This window comes from Gobio gobio, assembly GCF_949357685.1.
Source record: "Gobio gobio genome assembly, chromosome: 8".
NCBI classification, from domain to species: Eukaryota; Metazoa; Chordata; class Actinopteri; order Cypriniformes; family Gobionidae; genus Gobio; species Gobio gobio.
In genome coordinates, this window is record NC_137114.1 from 50,122,870 (window position 1) to 50,140,767 (window position 17,898).

At 38.7% G+C, this 17,898-nt stretch overlaps 1 protein-coding gene across 5 annotated transcripts; it reads right to left on the reverse strand.

Annotated features, from left to right (window-relative positions):
- Positions 1–5: 5 nt before the first annotated feature.
- On the reverse strand, positions 6–16,964 carry LOC307129951 (uncharacterized protein). Of its 5 annotated transcripts, none has more exons than XM_079822763.1 (5): positions 16,793–16,952; positions 9,479–9,701; positions 5,888–6,110; positions 2,146–3,223; positions 6–1,971 (listed from the first exon to the last, which is right to left on the reverse strand). In XM_079822763.1, the coding sequence occupies exons 3-5, from the start codon at positions 5,970–5,972 to the stop codon at positions 1,962–1,964; spliced, it is 1,173 nt and encodes a 390-aa protein (XP_079678889.1). In that variant the 5' UTR covers positions 5,973–6,110; positions 9,479–9,701; positions 16,793–16,952; the 3' UTR covers positions 6–1,961. The 5 variants fall into 5 exon arrangements, with proteins under 5 accessions (XP_079678889.1, XP_079678891.1, XP_079678890.1 ...); XM_079822765.1 differs by lacking the exon at positions 6–1,971 and adding an exon at positions 16,024–16,073 and having other exon boundaries at positions 2,037–3,223; positions 16,793–16,945; XM_079822764.1 differs by lacking the exon at positions 6–1,971 and adding an exon at positions 16,024–16,102 and having other exon boundaries at positions 2,037–3,223; positions 16,793–16,939.
- Positions 16,965–17,898: the final 934 nt, after the last annotated feature.

The window sequence follows — 17,898 nt, forward strand, 5'->3', positions numbered from 1 at the left end:
TGCATAGGTCTACTTTCATCTTTATTTAGTCGTAGCAGAACCTGAAGAAGAGGTTCTCACTGCACTTTTAATAAAGAAACCATAAATAATGTGTATGGGGGGATTATTGTTTTAGTACTTAAGCTGTTTACCTCAGTGTTTGTTAGCAGTCAATAATAACAAATACAATGAACAGACTAAGAAAATTAACCTATAAACACATTTTAAATTTAAAACCTTTTATAACATTGTATAAATATCAGCTGAGATAATTGGAATATTCTCAAATGTCATGGTGGAACAACTGCAAACATGGCTCTTTTATAATGAATTGACAAGGTAATAACGTGATAATGAATCTTCCAGAGGAGCTCAACTGATCCTTGTGTGAAAATGTTTGTTGATCTTTCTCAAATACTGTAAAAACTGCTAAATTCATCTATGGGGTAGGTTGGTACACTTTCCATGTCATGTGGTAGTACAAATACAGAAATATATACATACTATATTACTATATACAAACTATTTGGTTGTACAAAACAAACAAGACATTGTGGTACAGTTAAGAGTATAGAACAGAATAACAACAAATAAACATGCATGTAAGAAAAGATTATAAATAAAATACTGAAATAAAGTATAATATTAGGGCAGTTCAATGAATTCGAAAACTTTCAAATTTGTTTAAAAAGTTTTTTTGTTTTGTAATCGCATGTTTGAAAGGGTTTCAATGTACTATTGTAAGATCAGTATTATAAAAAGGTGAGGGTTTATTTTGAGTAATCTTGTCTTATGAATATAAAACTCAAAATAATTAAAGATTAATAATACAGTTTAGTTTTTTTATAGAAAAAAAAAATGGTTTTTGAAAACTCAATTCTAAAAAAAAATTGTCATGCCAGACAGAAGACGGTGAATGCACCAGTGAACCCCAGCAAAGCACGTCAAATGTGGCAAAAAAGATTGTGCATTCGGAATCCAAAAGTCCAATGGAAAAGCGAAAGTTTCAAACCCAGTGGCTGTCAGACTTTGATTGGCTTTTGTATAATGAAGATGAAGATGTGATGACATGCAAGTACTGTAGAAAACCTAGCTTGGCCAGTAAAACTTGATTTGGAAAACCTACCATTTCAGCCCAAAGAGCCACAGAGAACTTAAGACAGTGTGTGAAGAACTTGAATCTAAGTTCTACAAACCAAAGCCAGTGAAAGGAACACGTTGGGTGCCTCATTTGGACAGGGCACTAGATGTCTTCTTAAAAGGAAAAGATGATCTTGTGAGCCAAGCTGGGCAGTATGTAGCTGTTGCTATTCTCATGGAGAATTTGGCCCAGACCAGTCACAATGCTTACATTGCTGGTAGAGGGGAAAAGGTTTTCAAAGGAAGGATCTGCAGTTTGTTGTGTTTTGTCGATTTCCTGGCTGATGTGCTGCAGGAGATAGCAACATTACATCAGACTCTACAGAAGGCAGACCTCATCCTACCAAGTGCTGTTGCTGCAGTGGAGAGCTGTTTGACCAGTCTTGACTACATGAAAACCAACCCTCTCCCAGATGCTATGCTGGAAACTTTCATCACACAGTGTCTGGAAAAGAAAACACCTGGTGTTCATACCACAACTTTTCAGGGCATTGACTTGAGAGGGGAAAGAGACAATAGATCCTCATAGATAATCTGAGACAACAGATGGAGCGTGCATGTTCAGCCTGTGAGAAACACCTTCATGCTAAATTGGATAACCTGCTTGGAGTTAACAAAGATCAAAATGCACAAGCTGTGAGGTCAGCATTTGCAATTTTCAACCATGACAAGTGGCCTGATGACAGAAAGCAACTTGAACTGTTGTATATCAACAAGGAGCTGAAGGTCCTCATTGAATGGCTCAGAGAGATGCTTGATCAATCTGGATGCCAAGTTTAAGAAATCCCTGGGGAATGGAGACACTTGAAAAGAAGAGTGTCTAATGATCTTCATGGCAAGTCCTACCTGGACCTGTAAGTAAAAATTTAATTATATTAAATTAAAAATTATAATTCAGACAGATAATGTATGTTTTTGTTTATTTATTTTTTTGAGTTACATTGTTCATGCATTTTACAAATTACTAGCCAATGGCGACGCAAGCTTCATTGTGTCCGTAGAGGGTTGCAGAAAAGTTTTGCTCACTTGCAAAAAAATTTCATGTGATGGAGAAGGTTTGATATACTTTTAAAACTCTTCTCACATTGAGTACAGTGGTACGGCTTCTCTCCAGTATGAACTCGCTCATGTTCTTTCAGGTGATGTGACTGAGTGAAACTCTTCTCACACCGAGAACAGCGGTACGGCTTCTCTCCAGTATGAATTCGCTCATGTAATTTCAGGTTTCCAGACCGATTGAAACTCTTGTCACAATATGAGCACTTGTAAGGTTTTTCCCCAGTATGGATTCTTTGGTGCAGTTTCAGATGGTCAGCTCTAGCAAATCTCTTCCCACAGTCAATGCACACATGATCTCTCACTTCATCATGTGTTTTCTGGTGCTGTTTAAAACTGCTCAGCCATGAAAAACTCTTTCCACAGAAAGAACACACATGAGGCTTCTCATCTGAATGAACTGTCAGGTGTTTTTTTAGATGTGATGAAGAAATAAAAGCTTTACCACACTGATCACAGTTAAATGCAGAGACTCCAGTGTGACGGAGGAGATGAATTTTTAACCCGGTTGGCTCTCTGAAACTCTCTCCACACTGAGTACAGAAATACGGCTTCTCTCCTGTATGAATCCTTTGGTGCTGTTTCAGATTTTCTGCTGTAGTAAAGCTCTTCCCACACTCAAAGCACATATACTCTTTCACTTCATTATGCATTTTCTGGTGCCGTTTGAAACTGTGCAGCCGTGAAAAACTCTTTCCACAGTGAGAACACACGTAAGGCCTCTCGTCTGAATGAACTGTCAGGTGTAGTTTTAGATTTGATGATGAAATAAACTCTTTACCACACTGATCACAGTTAAATGGTTTTTCTCCAGTGTGAATTCTCATGTGTTTGTTAAAGTGTCCTTTTCTACTGAAACTCTTTCCACACTGAGTGCATGTATACGGTTTCTCTCCAGTGTGAATTCTCATGTGTGTGTTACAGTGTCCTTTTCGTCTGAAACTCTTTCCACATCGAGAGCAGGTGCGCAGATCTCTAGTTTTGATGCTCTGCTGTTCCTCCTCTGCTTCATCCAGTTCATGTTTTTGCTTGTTCATGTCCATCCAGTCTAAAATACAAATATTATGTGGTTAAAATAAGCTCAAGTGAACTCTGATTTAACAGAAGAAAGCAACAGAAAATCAAGTGTCAGATCTTTGATGTGTTAGTTCCATAATTTTCTTGTTAATCCGTTTAAAATGTGGATGATAACAGCTATATAAGATTTTGGGGTCATTCAATGTCAACTCAACTTTTTTGATTTTGATCTTTCTTTTCTGGTGAAAGAAATCCATATATGAAGAAGAAAGCCCAAATACTAAAATGTCATGAATGTCATGACAATTTTTACCTGCGATTTGGAGCCAAATTACAGGAGGGTAAAATGACTTCAGAAAGATGGCAGCATCAATATTTTATTTTTACACAGAGATTGAAAGGTCTACTAGTAAAATCTGCTGACTTTAGCAAAATGCTAAGACTTTTATTGCATTATAATCCAACAGTGACAGCTCAAAAATGGGTGAAAAACACTTCAATGTTTTTTGAGTTTTTTTGCCCAAAGTTTGCATGTCTTGTTCTTAAAATCAAATTTAAGAAGTATTCATATTCTCGAAAAGAATGTTCTTAAAAATCATTGTAAATAACTTCTTAAAGTTAGGATAACCTCCAACCTATCTTAAATACCCAAATGTAAGATGTTTAATGAATGTTTTGGGTTGTTTCAAGTATTTAGCATTACAACATAACAGTAGCTAACTAAATATAATATTTATAACTAATAGTACCATGAATATTGACGAGTACTCTGAAGTGACACGGATCGATTTTTTTTTTACACGTTTATGATATGGTCACTCAAGCGAGAACTAGCAAGGCATCACAACACACACACACACACACACACACACACACACACACACAGATATAACAGACGTATTCACTCTAGAGAGAGCGCAATTAAGACCAAGCGCAAATAAATAGGAAAGACTACTGCACCTTGATACAGGCTCTTATAAAATAACAATTTTACCTACACGGCACATTAATGGAGTTCCATGTGTAAATTATTAAATTGTACACAAATTATTAAACTGTTGTTTGAAATATTTGCACATTTAAAAATCACATGTACATAAGTATTCACAGCCTTTGCCACGACACTCAAATTGAGCTCAGGTGCATCCTGTCTCCACTGATCATCCTTGAGATATTTCAATTGGTACACTTAATGTGCACTTTGGGTTTTGTGGACTAACAATGGCCGCTGCGTGTACGTTAAGTCCATGAGACCGAAGGGTGTCCCATTTGTCATTTTAGGTCTCAGAAGGGTGCTCGCGAACTTTGAGGTCGATATGCGCCCTCGATGCGCACTTCTGCCGATCCCGCACTGGTGAAGGATACGCAGTGGACTTCTTCCCGGCAGTCAAAGCAGCATTACATCGTGAAAGTGCAGACTCAGAGGAAGACTGTGAGGGTTTAGAGTGCCATGTTGGACAGGGCCTTGAATGGAGTTCACCTATGGTAAATTCAGTTGATTGGACATGGAAAGGAACACACACCTGTCAGAGCACTAAACAAGCCATGAAGTTCAAGGAATTGTCTGTAGACCTCAGAGACAGAGATTGTATTGAGGCACAGACCTGGGGAAGGGTACAAAAAACTTTCTGCAGCATTGAAGGTCCCAATGAGCAAAGTGGCCTCCATCATCTGTAAATGGAAGTTTGGAACCACTAGGACTCTTACTAGAGCTGACCGCCCCGGACAAACTGACCAATCAGGGCCTTAGTCAGGGAGGGGACCAAGAACCCGATGTTCACTCTGAGCTCCAGCATTTTCTGTGAGGAGAGGAGAACCTTCCAGAAGAACAAACATCTCTGCAGCAAACCACCAATCAGGCCTTTATGGTAGATGGGCCAGGCGGAAGCAAATCCTCAGTAAAAGGCCGCCTGGATTTTGCCAAAAGGCACCTGAAGGACTTTGACCACAAGAAACAGAATTCTCTGGTCTGATGAAACAAAGATTGAACTCTTTGGCCTAAATGGCAAGCGTCATGTCTGCAGGAAACCAGGGACCGCTCATCACCTGGCCAATACCATCCCTACAGTGAAGCATGGTGGTGGCAGCATCATGCTGTGGGGATGTTTTTCAGCAGCAGGAACTGGGAGACTAGTCAGAATCAAGGGAAAGATTAATTCAGCAATGTACAGAGACATCCTTGATGAAAACCTGCTCGAGAGCACTCTGGACCTCAGACTGAGGCGAAGGTTTATCTTCCAACAGGACAACAACCATAAGCACACAGCCAAGATAATAAGGGAGTGGCTACAGGACAACTCTGTGAATTTAAATTTAATTTAAAGTGCAAAGTGAACCCCATTTGGTTTTTGACCACTAAAAATACAATTGTACAGGTTACCAATTTTCTTATGGAACCGCATAAAAATGTCCATATCTATGATATTGAACCATAAGACTTTTAAAATGAAGATACCAAAATAAAAATAAAAAGAATCTAAAAGTATATTAAGATATCTTTAATACTTCTGGAGTTACAAAACAAAGTAAAAAATTTGAGTCAGGGAAGTTTCTGAAATTTGACATGGAAGGACCCTTGGACCATTTAGAAGCATTTTCTATATTCTTTATTTATCATCCAATGTGTTGAACTAAAGCTTTGTTACCTTAATGTTTCTCAACAGTCAATAATGAAGAATCAAGAATGGACACCAACCTGTTTGTTCCTCAGTATCTTCATGTTTTATTCTGGATGGTTCTGGATAACTCATGTCTTCAATCTCCACTTTAATAAAGTCCATCTTTAACAGTCACACAGATTTCAGCTGCTACACCTGGAGTTTGTCCTTCTCTTGTAGGATGATGTGAATATTCCCAGTATTTATTGGTGAATTGTTGTGGGATTTGTGGTCGTGATACAGACGCCCAAAGGACCAGATCTGGAAAAATCAAAGATAAGTGACTGAATTTCTACTGAATTACCAGGGCTGGACCAGAATATTCAAATATTCGTTCGATGGGTTGGTATTCGATTTTAAAAATTGGGATTTGAATATTCTTTTTTTTTACGCACACCTGGCATCCCCCTCAAACGGTTCTTATTCGTGCTTGCATACGTTTACACTATATATAACCTAGCGAAATACAATACTGTTGTTTTTTTTACAATTATTTTATTGCCTAGCAGTTTCTAATAGGATGGACAGTTGAATGGGAACCCAACCTCATTATACTTAATAAATATATTTGCTTCTTAGTGTTCCCTGCCATGAATATTGACGAGTACTCTGAAGTGACACGGATCGTTTTTTAACACGTTTAAGATATGCTCACACAAGCTAGAACTAGCAAAGCACCACAACACACACTCTAGAGAGAGCGCAAGTAAGACAGAGTGCAAATAAATAGGAAAGACTGCTGCACCTTGAGACAGGCTCTTATAAAATAACGATTTTACTGACACGGCACAATGCAGTTCCATGTGTTAAACTGTTGTTTTTTTTTAAATATTTGCAAATGTATATTACAAAAAATGGTGGGATTGCTAGGGAATCGCATGTACATGAGTATTCACAGCCTTTGCCATGACACTCAAATTGAGCTCAGGTGCATCCTGTTATTCACTGATCATCCTTGAGGTATTTCTACCACTTGGGCCCTTCCCCAACTGGCATAGTTTATGTGCACTTTCGGTCTTGTGGACTTACAATGACCGCTGCGTGCGTGTGTCCGTTAAGTCCACGAGACCGCAGGGTGTCCCAGTGCAGGGTTCACCTATGGTAAATTCAGTTGATTGTACATGGAAAGGAACACACACTTGTCAGAGCACAAACAAGCCATGAAGTTCAAGGAATTGTCTGTAGACCTCAGAAACAGGATTGTATCGAGGCACAGATCTGGGGAAGGGTACAGAAAACTTTCTGCAACATTGAAGGTCCCAATGAGCAAAGTGGCCTCCAGCATCTGTAAATGGAAGAAGTTTGGAACCACTAGGACTCTTCCTAAAGCTGGCCACCCGGACAAATTGACCAATCAGGGGAGAAGGGCCTTAGTCAGGGAGGGGACCAAGAACCCGATGTTCACTCTGACAGAGCTCCGGCGTTTCTCTGTGGCATAGGCCTGCACGATTCTGGGAAAAATAGCAATCACAATTTATTTAGCTTAGAATTCATATCACGATTCTCTGCAACAATTTTTTTTCTCATGAAGTGTAATGTTTTATTGCACCCATGAACCATGACAAAAATTGCCAGTACCAAAAATATTTGTTTTGGCACATAGAAGATTGTACATCACCACAAGCCTGTAAACAGAGAGGCTTCAATGAATAAAGAAGAAACACTCTTTAACTGCTTGCCTTTTGTACAATTAGCATTCAACTGGCAATTCAACTAGGTTACCAAAAATAGAAATTTAACGCACTGCACTAAATATGGCTCTAAATAGGCTAATTGAAACGTCATACAACATTCAAAATAGTTGCAGGATGGTATTGAGTAGCGTTTGTCCAATGTATGGATCATCTTTAGAAATCCGTCACGTTCTACGTTGTATATTGGAACCATATCTTTTGCTAGATGGTAAGCAATGGCTTCTGTTATTTCCTTGCTCCTACTGGAGTTATGTGGGTATGGCATATTTTCTCTTTGCCTTTTGTTTGATTCACATTAATGGCTCAATCGTCAGCAGGTTTATTAGATGCTGCCCCTTTAAGACCGAATGCAGATCTAATAATATCATATTCTCCCATTTCTCCAAACCATTTACAGCCATTTAAGACATAAACTGTGTTTAAGTGACTGCTCTCCAATCCGGTCATTTTGACATAGTCTAAGTGTTGTGTATTTGATGGTTTAGACGCGCACATGAAGCCTAATGTATGTGCAAGTCAGTCCGTTTCACACACAGCGTGTGCACACAAGCCACCTTGAAGTTGGAAACAGCGTCTTTTCTGTGGATTATTGTGCATTTAATAGCTCTTTTTGTCACCAAACACGTCCTGCATTTTAGCAACAGTAGACACTGCCTTTTACAACAATAACTGATTCTGACGTTAAGTTTAGGTTTAGGAAGAAATGACAGCGCTGCTGCTGTGAAGGGAAGGAAGTTGCACTTGACGGAACACGGCTAGTTTATAATAGTTTTACAGCACATCTTCTTTTTATAATCCTTTGAATTATATTAACTGAGGGTGAAGCCCTGAACTGACGAGTGAAATGCGTGACTAAAAGGCGCTTTGTCATTGGCTGAGGGTGAAGCCTGAACTTTGTGAGAGCGGTACATCCTTTAAAAATAAAGGCCAATTTTTTAAATTAATTTTTTTTAAATCGAAGTCATTTAAAAATTAAATTGTTAACAGGGTGAATCGAGATCGCAATTTTATAATGATTTATCGTGCAGGCCTACTGTGGCATGAGAAAAACCTTCCAGAAGAACAACCATCTTTGCAGCAAACCATCAATCAGGCCTTTATGGTAGAGTGGCCAGGCGGAAGCCACTCCTCAGTAAAAGGCCACCAGGAGATTGCCAAAAGGCACCTCCCTGAAAACAAAATTCTCTGGTCTGATGAAACAAAGATTAAACTCTTTGGCCTGAATGGCAAGCGTCATGTCAGGAGGAATCCAGGCACCGCTCAACACCTGGCCAATACCATCCCTACAGTGAAGCATGGTGGTGGCAGCATCATGCTGTGGGGATGTTTTTCAGCGGAAGGAACTGGGAGACTAGTCAGGATTAAGGGAAAGATGAATTCAGCAATGTACAGAGACATCCTGGATTAAAACCTGCTCGAGAGCGCTCTGGACCTTAGGCTGAGGCGACGGGTCATCTTCCAACAGGACAACAACCCTAAGCACACAGCCAAGAGAACAAGGGAGTGGCTACAGGAAAACTCGATTAATTAATTTTAATTTAATTTAAAGTGCAAAGTGAACCCCATTTGGTTTTTGACCACTAAAAATACAATTGTACAGGTTACCAATTTTCTCATGGAACCGCATTAAGATTTCCATATCTATGATATTGATCCATATAAGACTTTTACAATTAAGACACCAAAATAAATGTTTGTTAAAAAAAATATCCTTTAGATTCTTTTTTTTAAGTTATCTTTAATACTTCTGGAGTTACAAATCAAAGTTAAAAATTTGAGTCAGGGAACTTTCTGAAATTTGACATGGAATGACCCTTTGACCATTTAGATGCATTTTCTGTATTCTTTATTTATCATCCAATGTGTTGAACTGAAGCTTTGTTGCCTAAATGTTTCTCAACAGCCAATAATGAATAATCAAGAATGGACACCAACCTGTTTGTTCCTCAGTATCTTTATGTTTTATTCTGGATAGTTCTGGATCCCTCATTTCTTTAATCTCCTCTTTAATAAACTCCATCTCTAACAGTCACACAGATTTCAGCTACAACACCTGGAGTTTGTCCTTCTCTTGTAGGATGATGTGAATATTCCCAGTATTTATTGGTGAATTGTTGTGGGATTTGTGGTCGTGATACAGACCCCCAAAGGACCAGATCTGGAAAAATCAAAAGATAAGTGACTGAATTATCAGGGCTGGACCAGAATATTCAAATATTAGTTTGATGGGTTGGTATTCGATTTTCAAATTTAGGATTCAAAGATTCATTTTTTTTTTTTTTTGCTTGCATTTTCTGTCATAGATGTCAAATTCATGAATCAATAACTTCAAAATGCTACAGTAAAAAATGTCTGGAATTTTGCATGGTGACAGTCAAGCACACTGGGTATAATGCCCCAGTGGAACTGTGAATGCACCCATAAAGGCAGCTGAGATATAGCACCTCCAAATGGGCCAACAATGCAATAGCTATTCTAACTGTATTGTCATATATGTCAAATTCATGAATCCATAACTTCAAAATGCTACATTAAAAATGTCTGGAATTTTGCATGGTGACAGTCTGGCACACTGGGTATAATGCCCCAGTGGAACTTTGAACGCACCAATAAAGACAGCCGAGATATAGCGCCTCCAAATGGGCCAATAATGCAATAGCTATTCTAACTGTACTGTCATACATGTCATTCATGAATCCATAACTTCAAAATGCTACAGTAAAAATGTCTGGAATTTTGCATGGTGACAGTCTGGCACACTGGGTATAATGCCCCTGTGGACATGTGAACGCTACCATGAAGACAGCCGAGATATAGCGCCTCCAATTGGGCCACTGGTGCCATTTATGCAAAGGCTCTTCTTACTGTACTGTCGTTTGTCAAATTCGTTGGTCCATAAATTCATAAGGCTACAGTAAAAATCTTTGAAAATTTGAATGATGATATTCAAGCATGATGGGTATAAAGCTGTGAAATTTTTTACTTCCCCAAATGGGTCCACAATAGGGCTGAACGATACATCGAATTTTCATCGTCATCGCGATATGAACTCGCGCGATGAACACATCGCAACCGACAGCCAGCCGATGAATAAGGGAAAACAGTTTATTACATGCGCCAATCTGAGTAACGTATTCTGAATACTTGGATTACTTCCACATTGAATTGCATTTTATAAGTCTAGGAATGCGGCCATCAAATCCTGCTTACTAAACATAATATTTAGCTGCCGTCAACGGGACCAATGGCGCTTGGGCTAGTAAATCAGCGCATAGGAGAATGTAAAGTTGCACGTCAACTAAGCAGGGACGTCAACAGCACGTCAACTAAGCATTGAATTGCATTTTATAAGTCTAGGAATGCGGCCATCAAATCCTGCTTACTAAACATAAAATATTTAGCTGCCGTCAACGGGGCCAATGGCGCTTGGGCTAGTAAATCAGCGCATAGGAGAATGTAAAGTTGCACGTCAACTAAGCAGGGAGCACCGGCGGTGGTTGGCCAAAACACCTTTTTTTGTTTGTGAATGCTGTTTTACGTGAATATTAATGACACGAGTGAAGCACAAAGCTTAATTTACAAAATAAATATGTTTGCAATTAAATGTTACATCGCAGCCATGGAAACATAAGGATTCATGCCGATCGAGAGAGGCTTTGTGTGGGGAGACAAATTTAAGATCGCTTGCGTTTTGCTATCTGGTCACACGATTTTCCTCGAATTTAACGCTTACTCCATTTTATTCTACTGGACATGGAATCTCTTATTTGTTTCCCCAAATCCTCATTTACATCTCTCACAGGGGATTAAACGTGTCTTCCTTGTTTGATTAATTTAGGAGTAGCCTAGGCTATATTCGCATCATTTACTGTGGTAAAGTAGAAAACGGATTAGGACAGATACATTTGACTTCAAACTTTACTTTATTTAACACAGTTTGTGCTTGCTATTAGACTTGGTCAAGTTTATGTGTAGGCCTATAGCGTATTTCATACACGCCGGAGATTTTTAGTTTCGCTTTCTCTCAAAGCGCATAATCAAACAAAGCCTCAGTTCTTGACCCTGCGGAAGATAATTTCATTCTTCACATTTTACTACAAGCAGCCTATCAGTTTTGGAACATCAGGAGAAAACATTAAGATATTAGAAAACGATGCTTCTTTCCTGCTCGTGTCTTCCCTTTCAGCGTAAAGAGGCATATGACGCACGTCTGTGCTGAGGAAATATAAACGAATTTTTTCTTTAACTAATATTTAACTTATACTATTTATATTTCGATTATTTACAGATATTTATTTAAATGTTTTACAGACTGTAGTTTGTTGTTTCACTGACGGAAGTAGGCCTACTAAAATAAACACGCATGTTTGAGCCTTATATATATATCAGTGTTTCCCCAACCATTGTTTTGGGGGGGCGCCCCGCCCTCCCAAAACGACCTCCCGCCCCCCCTGAATGAATGACAAAAATTATTTGTCATTACGGTCGGCAATAAGAATTGCCCGATGGTTCAGTGCCAGCGTGAAAGACACTCGGGCCAAAGCTGCATCTTCACGGAAACTGATCATTTGAGCATTTTTAAGCCTTGCCAATTTAAATATTCAAGCGCACATAGACGAGAAAGTGTGTCTCTCAGTTTGCTCGTCGCGAAGGGCAGCAACACACCACACACACACACACACACACACACACGCACGGCCACGCGTCTCACAGCGCGCGAATATTCACACAAAATTATATCAAAATGACTGTCTTGTTGAGTATCATTGTAAACATAGTCGGTTAGGTCTTTTAAATGAACGTAAACATGAAATTTGCCAGTCACCGCCAGCATTTATGCTCATTTTCACAAGTTTTAATGGTCCACAGAATATCTAAACATGCAATATATCAAAAGAAAGAACAGACCCACTGTTTTATTCCAGCTTCATATATTATTTTTTTAATCAACACTTGAATGTTGCAAGTTTCATGAAAAAGCAACATTTTGAGCATAAAGCTGAAAAAAATCACGTTTTTGTAAAAGACTACGTTACGTCCGAACGATGAACAAAACACAGATGTTGTAGATGGAGTCCATCAACACCCCAAAGCTTGACAGTCCTATAACTCGTCCTGGGTTGACATTTCATTCAATAACATTAGGCAGTTGTGATTTATATGCTGTTTAATGGTGATGATCGCGTTATTTTACATATGCATCTGCTTACACATGATATCGCACGTTGCTTCTTCTGCAGTGTTTTGATCAGGAGATTCTGTTCTCGTGCAGGAAATGCGCTACAGCGCCCCCTACCGTATAACAGTGAACACATGGAAAGACGGAAAAATATCGTCATTGGCTATATAAATATTGAGATAACAAAAGACAAAAAAAAAAAAAAAAATCACACTGCTCTTGACTGAATAACTTAATAAGGGTTCATCTATATTTATATGCAGTGGCATATCATTTTATGCAGACTATGCAGTTATATTTTACATTTGATTACTATTTTTGTAGGCTACCTGACAATCTAGTTTTGACCTACATGAAAAGAACTGTTTATTTCATTTGTATATGTTTGTTCTGCTTTATTTATTTGTGCTTTTGCTCATAATTTGATTATGTGTTCTTATTTTATTACTGACGGTCTTTAACAATATAAAAAAAATATATGAGTTAGGATATTAGTTTTTAGAGTCATAACCTTATTTATTAAGCTTATATGGCTCAAAAACAATACTAGGCCTATTTTATTTTATTTGTCTTTTTTTGTGGTAGGGTCAGTGAAAATTCTGACAGGGCAAGTAAAAATTTGAACCCCTGAAAAAAATCCTTAGCACTGAGCCCTGAAATATAGTATATATATTGTTTATATTTATTTACCAAATTAATTAATTTATTGTCTATGGCAACACCACGTATCCGTAACACTCCCGCTCCGCGACACTAGTAGCCTAGTTTCGTGAGGTTTTCTCTCTCTCTCTCTCTCTCTCGCGCACACACACACGGCAAACCTGCTTTTGATTTGCCTGACAAGCCAGACACATATCAAAATGTTGGGTCTGGGAACACATCATTAGTAGCGCTAAATCCGAGGGGCGGGAAAAACAGTTGTCTTTCAAATTCCCTCTGCTTGCAAAACGATAGTAGCCTGGCTCCGCCCTCCTACGTACTTCCGCTCAATTTTCATTTTCCTTCAGTACTACGTCTGGGACTGCTGTATATGCTTAGGTTTTCGCCCGAACAATTTTTTACCGGTCCAATCAGTGAACAGAGGGAGTGGCTGAGAGCGATGACGTTGATGTCGTGCGCTAGTTTAAGTTGTAGTTCAGTAATGGCGGCGGTGAAAGATGCGAGTGTGTGGCACCTGACAAATGTCCAGAAGTTAAAGCCGGAGTGTGGCGAGGTGGACGAGCGAGCGAGATCGGTGTGCGTGATTGAGAAGGAGACTCACCGGTCTCGAGTCCTCTCATGAGGGAGCACGGAGGCATATAAGGACGAGCGACACCGGTGAAGGACGAGAGAGGACCTGGCCTGGATTTTAAGTTGTGTTTTGTTTACATTTTGTTATGCATGTGCGCGGCAGTCGTCCGTGAGGGGCTGCCGCTTTTACTTTCATTTTGTGTTTATTATTTGATTAAAAGCTGTTACACGTTTGCCGGTTCCCGCCTCCTTCTGCCCTGAACAAACGAACTCCCGTTACACGGAGCAAGAACAATCACTGCTGAGTTTTGTTGGTGGCCATGATGTTGTGGTCCGGGAAAAGTGTTTTTCAGCTCGCTCCGTTACTGAAGCCGTCCGTCTCCCACCAGCCGCGAAAAAAACCCAGGCTGAATTACCGACTGCTTTTGACAAACTCCAAGGTTGTGTGGTAATGTAATTGCTCTCCGGATCCACATCTGTGTTTTCAAGAATATATCACTTAAAAAAAAACCTGCAGAACACCGTATGGCTGCGTGAGCTGTAATTTGCATTTCTAGACTTGTATTTCTTTAAATGCTGGCAATTGTTTACAAGAGCAAAATATTTCATCACCGCTCAAAAAAGAAAAGAAAAGCACGTAAACATTTGAATTGGGCTGTTATTTACGGCAGCATTTATTCTTATCATACCAAGCATATGACATTTTATTTACAGCATATACAATCATGTTATGATTGCACGAGATATGCACCACGAGAGCAGTGCGTTCCGATCACAAAACTCTCGTCTCCACCGTGAATAAATCACAATCCGAATGCACAAGGTTTTATCACTGACACTGAGGTGGTGTGCTCAGTTAATGTGAGAATCAAAGGCGAACGGCGCGTGACATACGTCACGACCAAACGTTAGCGATTGGTTATGGCAGATCAGAGTGACTCTTGGCAGATCCAATACAATTCAACGGGGTGCCCGCCTTCAAGGAAGTAAACACTTGTCAATGGAGAGTGGCCAGACTCTATGTACAAATGAAATGTATGAGAGTCTGGTAAAACCAGGCTAATACGATAGCGCTACAACCAACAAGAGCAACGAAGAAGGTGAAGCGGAGCTAGTTGATAGATAAAATTTCGCTGAATCCGGTCGGCAAAACTCCGAACACATCTTCCTTTCCTAAGAATGACTTCAGTGCCGTTCTTTGTTCTTTTCTCAAAGCAAAGCTTAACTCCCATTCTTCCGGAGTCGCGGCCAAAGCAGTTTCAAAGAACGCTGTTCGCCAGCTTCTTTGTTTACAAGTAGCACACAGAACCACCGCAACTTTGCTGTCATTATGTTAAGCCCGCCCACCGACTCTATACGCACACTAAATCCTCTTCTATAGTTAAACTAAAAACTTTGCAGGGATTGTTTATTTCAGCACTTCCGTCAGTGAAACAACCACAGGCTGTAAAACATTTAAGCAGTTAACAGCAAACAATGGTAACCTAAAGAATATAAGAAAAGTAAATATTAGTTAAAAAAAAATATGGGACACGAGCCGGATAGACACCTTCACAAATATCTCCGTCCTCATGTTTTCTCCTGATGTTGCAAAGCAACACTTGTTGTGAAAGTTCTGAAGAGCGAATTTTATCTTCCACAGGGTCAAGACATTTAAGCTGTTTGATTATGCACTGCCAGAGAAAGCGAAAGCAAAATCGCCTGTGTGTGAAATGCGCCATTCAAATAAACTTGACGCGCCTTACCAAGTCTAATAACAAGCACAAACTGTGTTAAATAAAATGTGAAGAAAAAATGTAGCCTATTCGTCCTACAGTGTTTTTTCTACTTTCCCACAGTAAAGGATGTGAATGGGTATAATAGACTTAATTATAAACAAACAAAAGGAAGAAATGTTTATAATTCCCTGCGAAAATGGGTGCGACGCGAGTGAAGATTTGGGAAAAGAAACGAGATGTATGTCCATGCCCAGTGGGATAAAATGGACTAACGTTAGTCCTATTGTTAAAATTCATGGAAATCGCAAAACAGAATAAAAAAGCTGACAAATCTTAAATTGGGCTCAGCCTACCTCTCTCATTCGGCATGAATCCATAGCCTTCATGGCTGCAACTTGATTTCCTTTGTAAACAAAGATTTGCGCTTCACTCCTGTGGTATTATTCACGTAAATCAGCATTAACATACAAAACACTGGGTTAATAACAAAATAATGATTTTCATTTTTGGGTGAACTAACCCTTTAAGGTTAAAATAGAGAATTCCAACGCAAAGAGGCAAATTAGAGTCATTTTGTGGCTGGAAAAATTATAATTTTCATTTATAATGCCATTACCCACAGGTGCATGTATGTCTCTTTAATAAATATGCATGCATCTAGTCTAGTTGCTAAAAAAGTATTGCAGATCATAACTTCTTACTTATTTTTAGGTTTTGCATTTTATTAAATATATAGACACGACTAAACAGTAGATTTCTTTAAATGTGAAATTTTAAAAAGTGAATAACTTACATCATATTATTTTTAATGATAATTATATAAGCACACACAAGTGAATATTAATCAATGCAAACTAATATAATTTAATTTTAACGCAAGAAAAGTTTCAAATAGTGCTAAAAATGCAAACCTATTTTTCTGTACAGGATATATTGATACTGAATCAAGATCGAAATCGATATTTGTGCCAATCACCAATTCTGTTGTATTTTCGACTGAATCAGCGATTCGAATCATTGTTCTTTTGAATCGATTCTTTCTGTGAACGTGTTTGCAAAACAGCTCATTATGTCATACATAATAAATAGATAACGTAGTTCTTGAAAAAATGCATATCTTACGTGTGGCCACCTGTAGACTGAAAATATACAGCATCCAACGAAAATACTCCACAACTGTCCTTCATTCAAAGACGGTTGTTACATCCTCTAACTTGAACTGGTCTTCAAGCGTTCAGTGCTCGGCTGCTCGCGTCTCTCTTCTTCTACACATCCTTGAAACCACCAACTCTGTGTTTTAAGGCAGGAAGGATCGTTTGCTCCACCTACTGGAGTGTAGAGCATTGTGTATGGAAAAAAGGAGAAATGCATAGGTCTACTTTCAGCTTTATTTAGTCGTAGCAGAACCTGGAGAAGAGGTTCTCACTGCACTTTAATAAAGAAACAATTCAAACCATAAATAATGTATATGGGGTGATTATTGTTTAAGTGCTTAAGCTGTTACCTCAGTGTTTGTTAGCAGTCAACAATAACTAATAAAATGAATAGACTAAGAAAATTATTTAAACTGGTGTCTTAATAACATAAAATTAACATATAAACACTATGGCATCATTTTAAATTTAAAACCTGTCATCAAATATCAGCTGAGATCATTGAAAAAACTTTTGTCCAGCAATTTGTATATTCTCAAATGACATGGTGGCTCAACTGCAAACATGGCTCTTTTATTATGAATTGACAAGTTGATAATGAATCTTCCAGAAGAGCTCAACTAATCCTTGTGGCAGTGTGAAAAGGTTTGTTGATCTTTCTCAAATACTGTAAAAACTGCTAAATTCATGCATGGGGTAGGTTGGTACACTTTCCATGTCATGTGGTACAACTACAGTAATATATACATACAACTATTTGGTTGTACAAAACAAATATAAGACATTGTAGTACAGTTCAGAGTATGTAGAACAGAATAACATCAACTAAAATATAGAATGAAATAAAGTATAATATTAGGGCAGTTATATGCATTTGAAAAGCATTAAAGAAATGTCTTGTAAAATTGTTATTAAAACGTTTGTCAAAAAAAAGAAGAGACCATTTACAAAAGGTTTGGGATTTTCTAAGGTTGTATCAGGGGCGCCATATAGGGGGGAAAGTTAGGACAATTCCAAGGGCCCCTGACTGACAGGGCTCCCAACAAATGTGACCCCGTCTGTGAAACCCCGGCT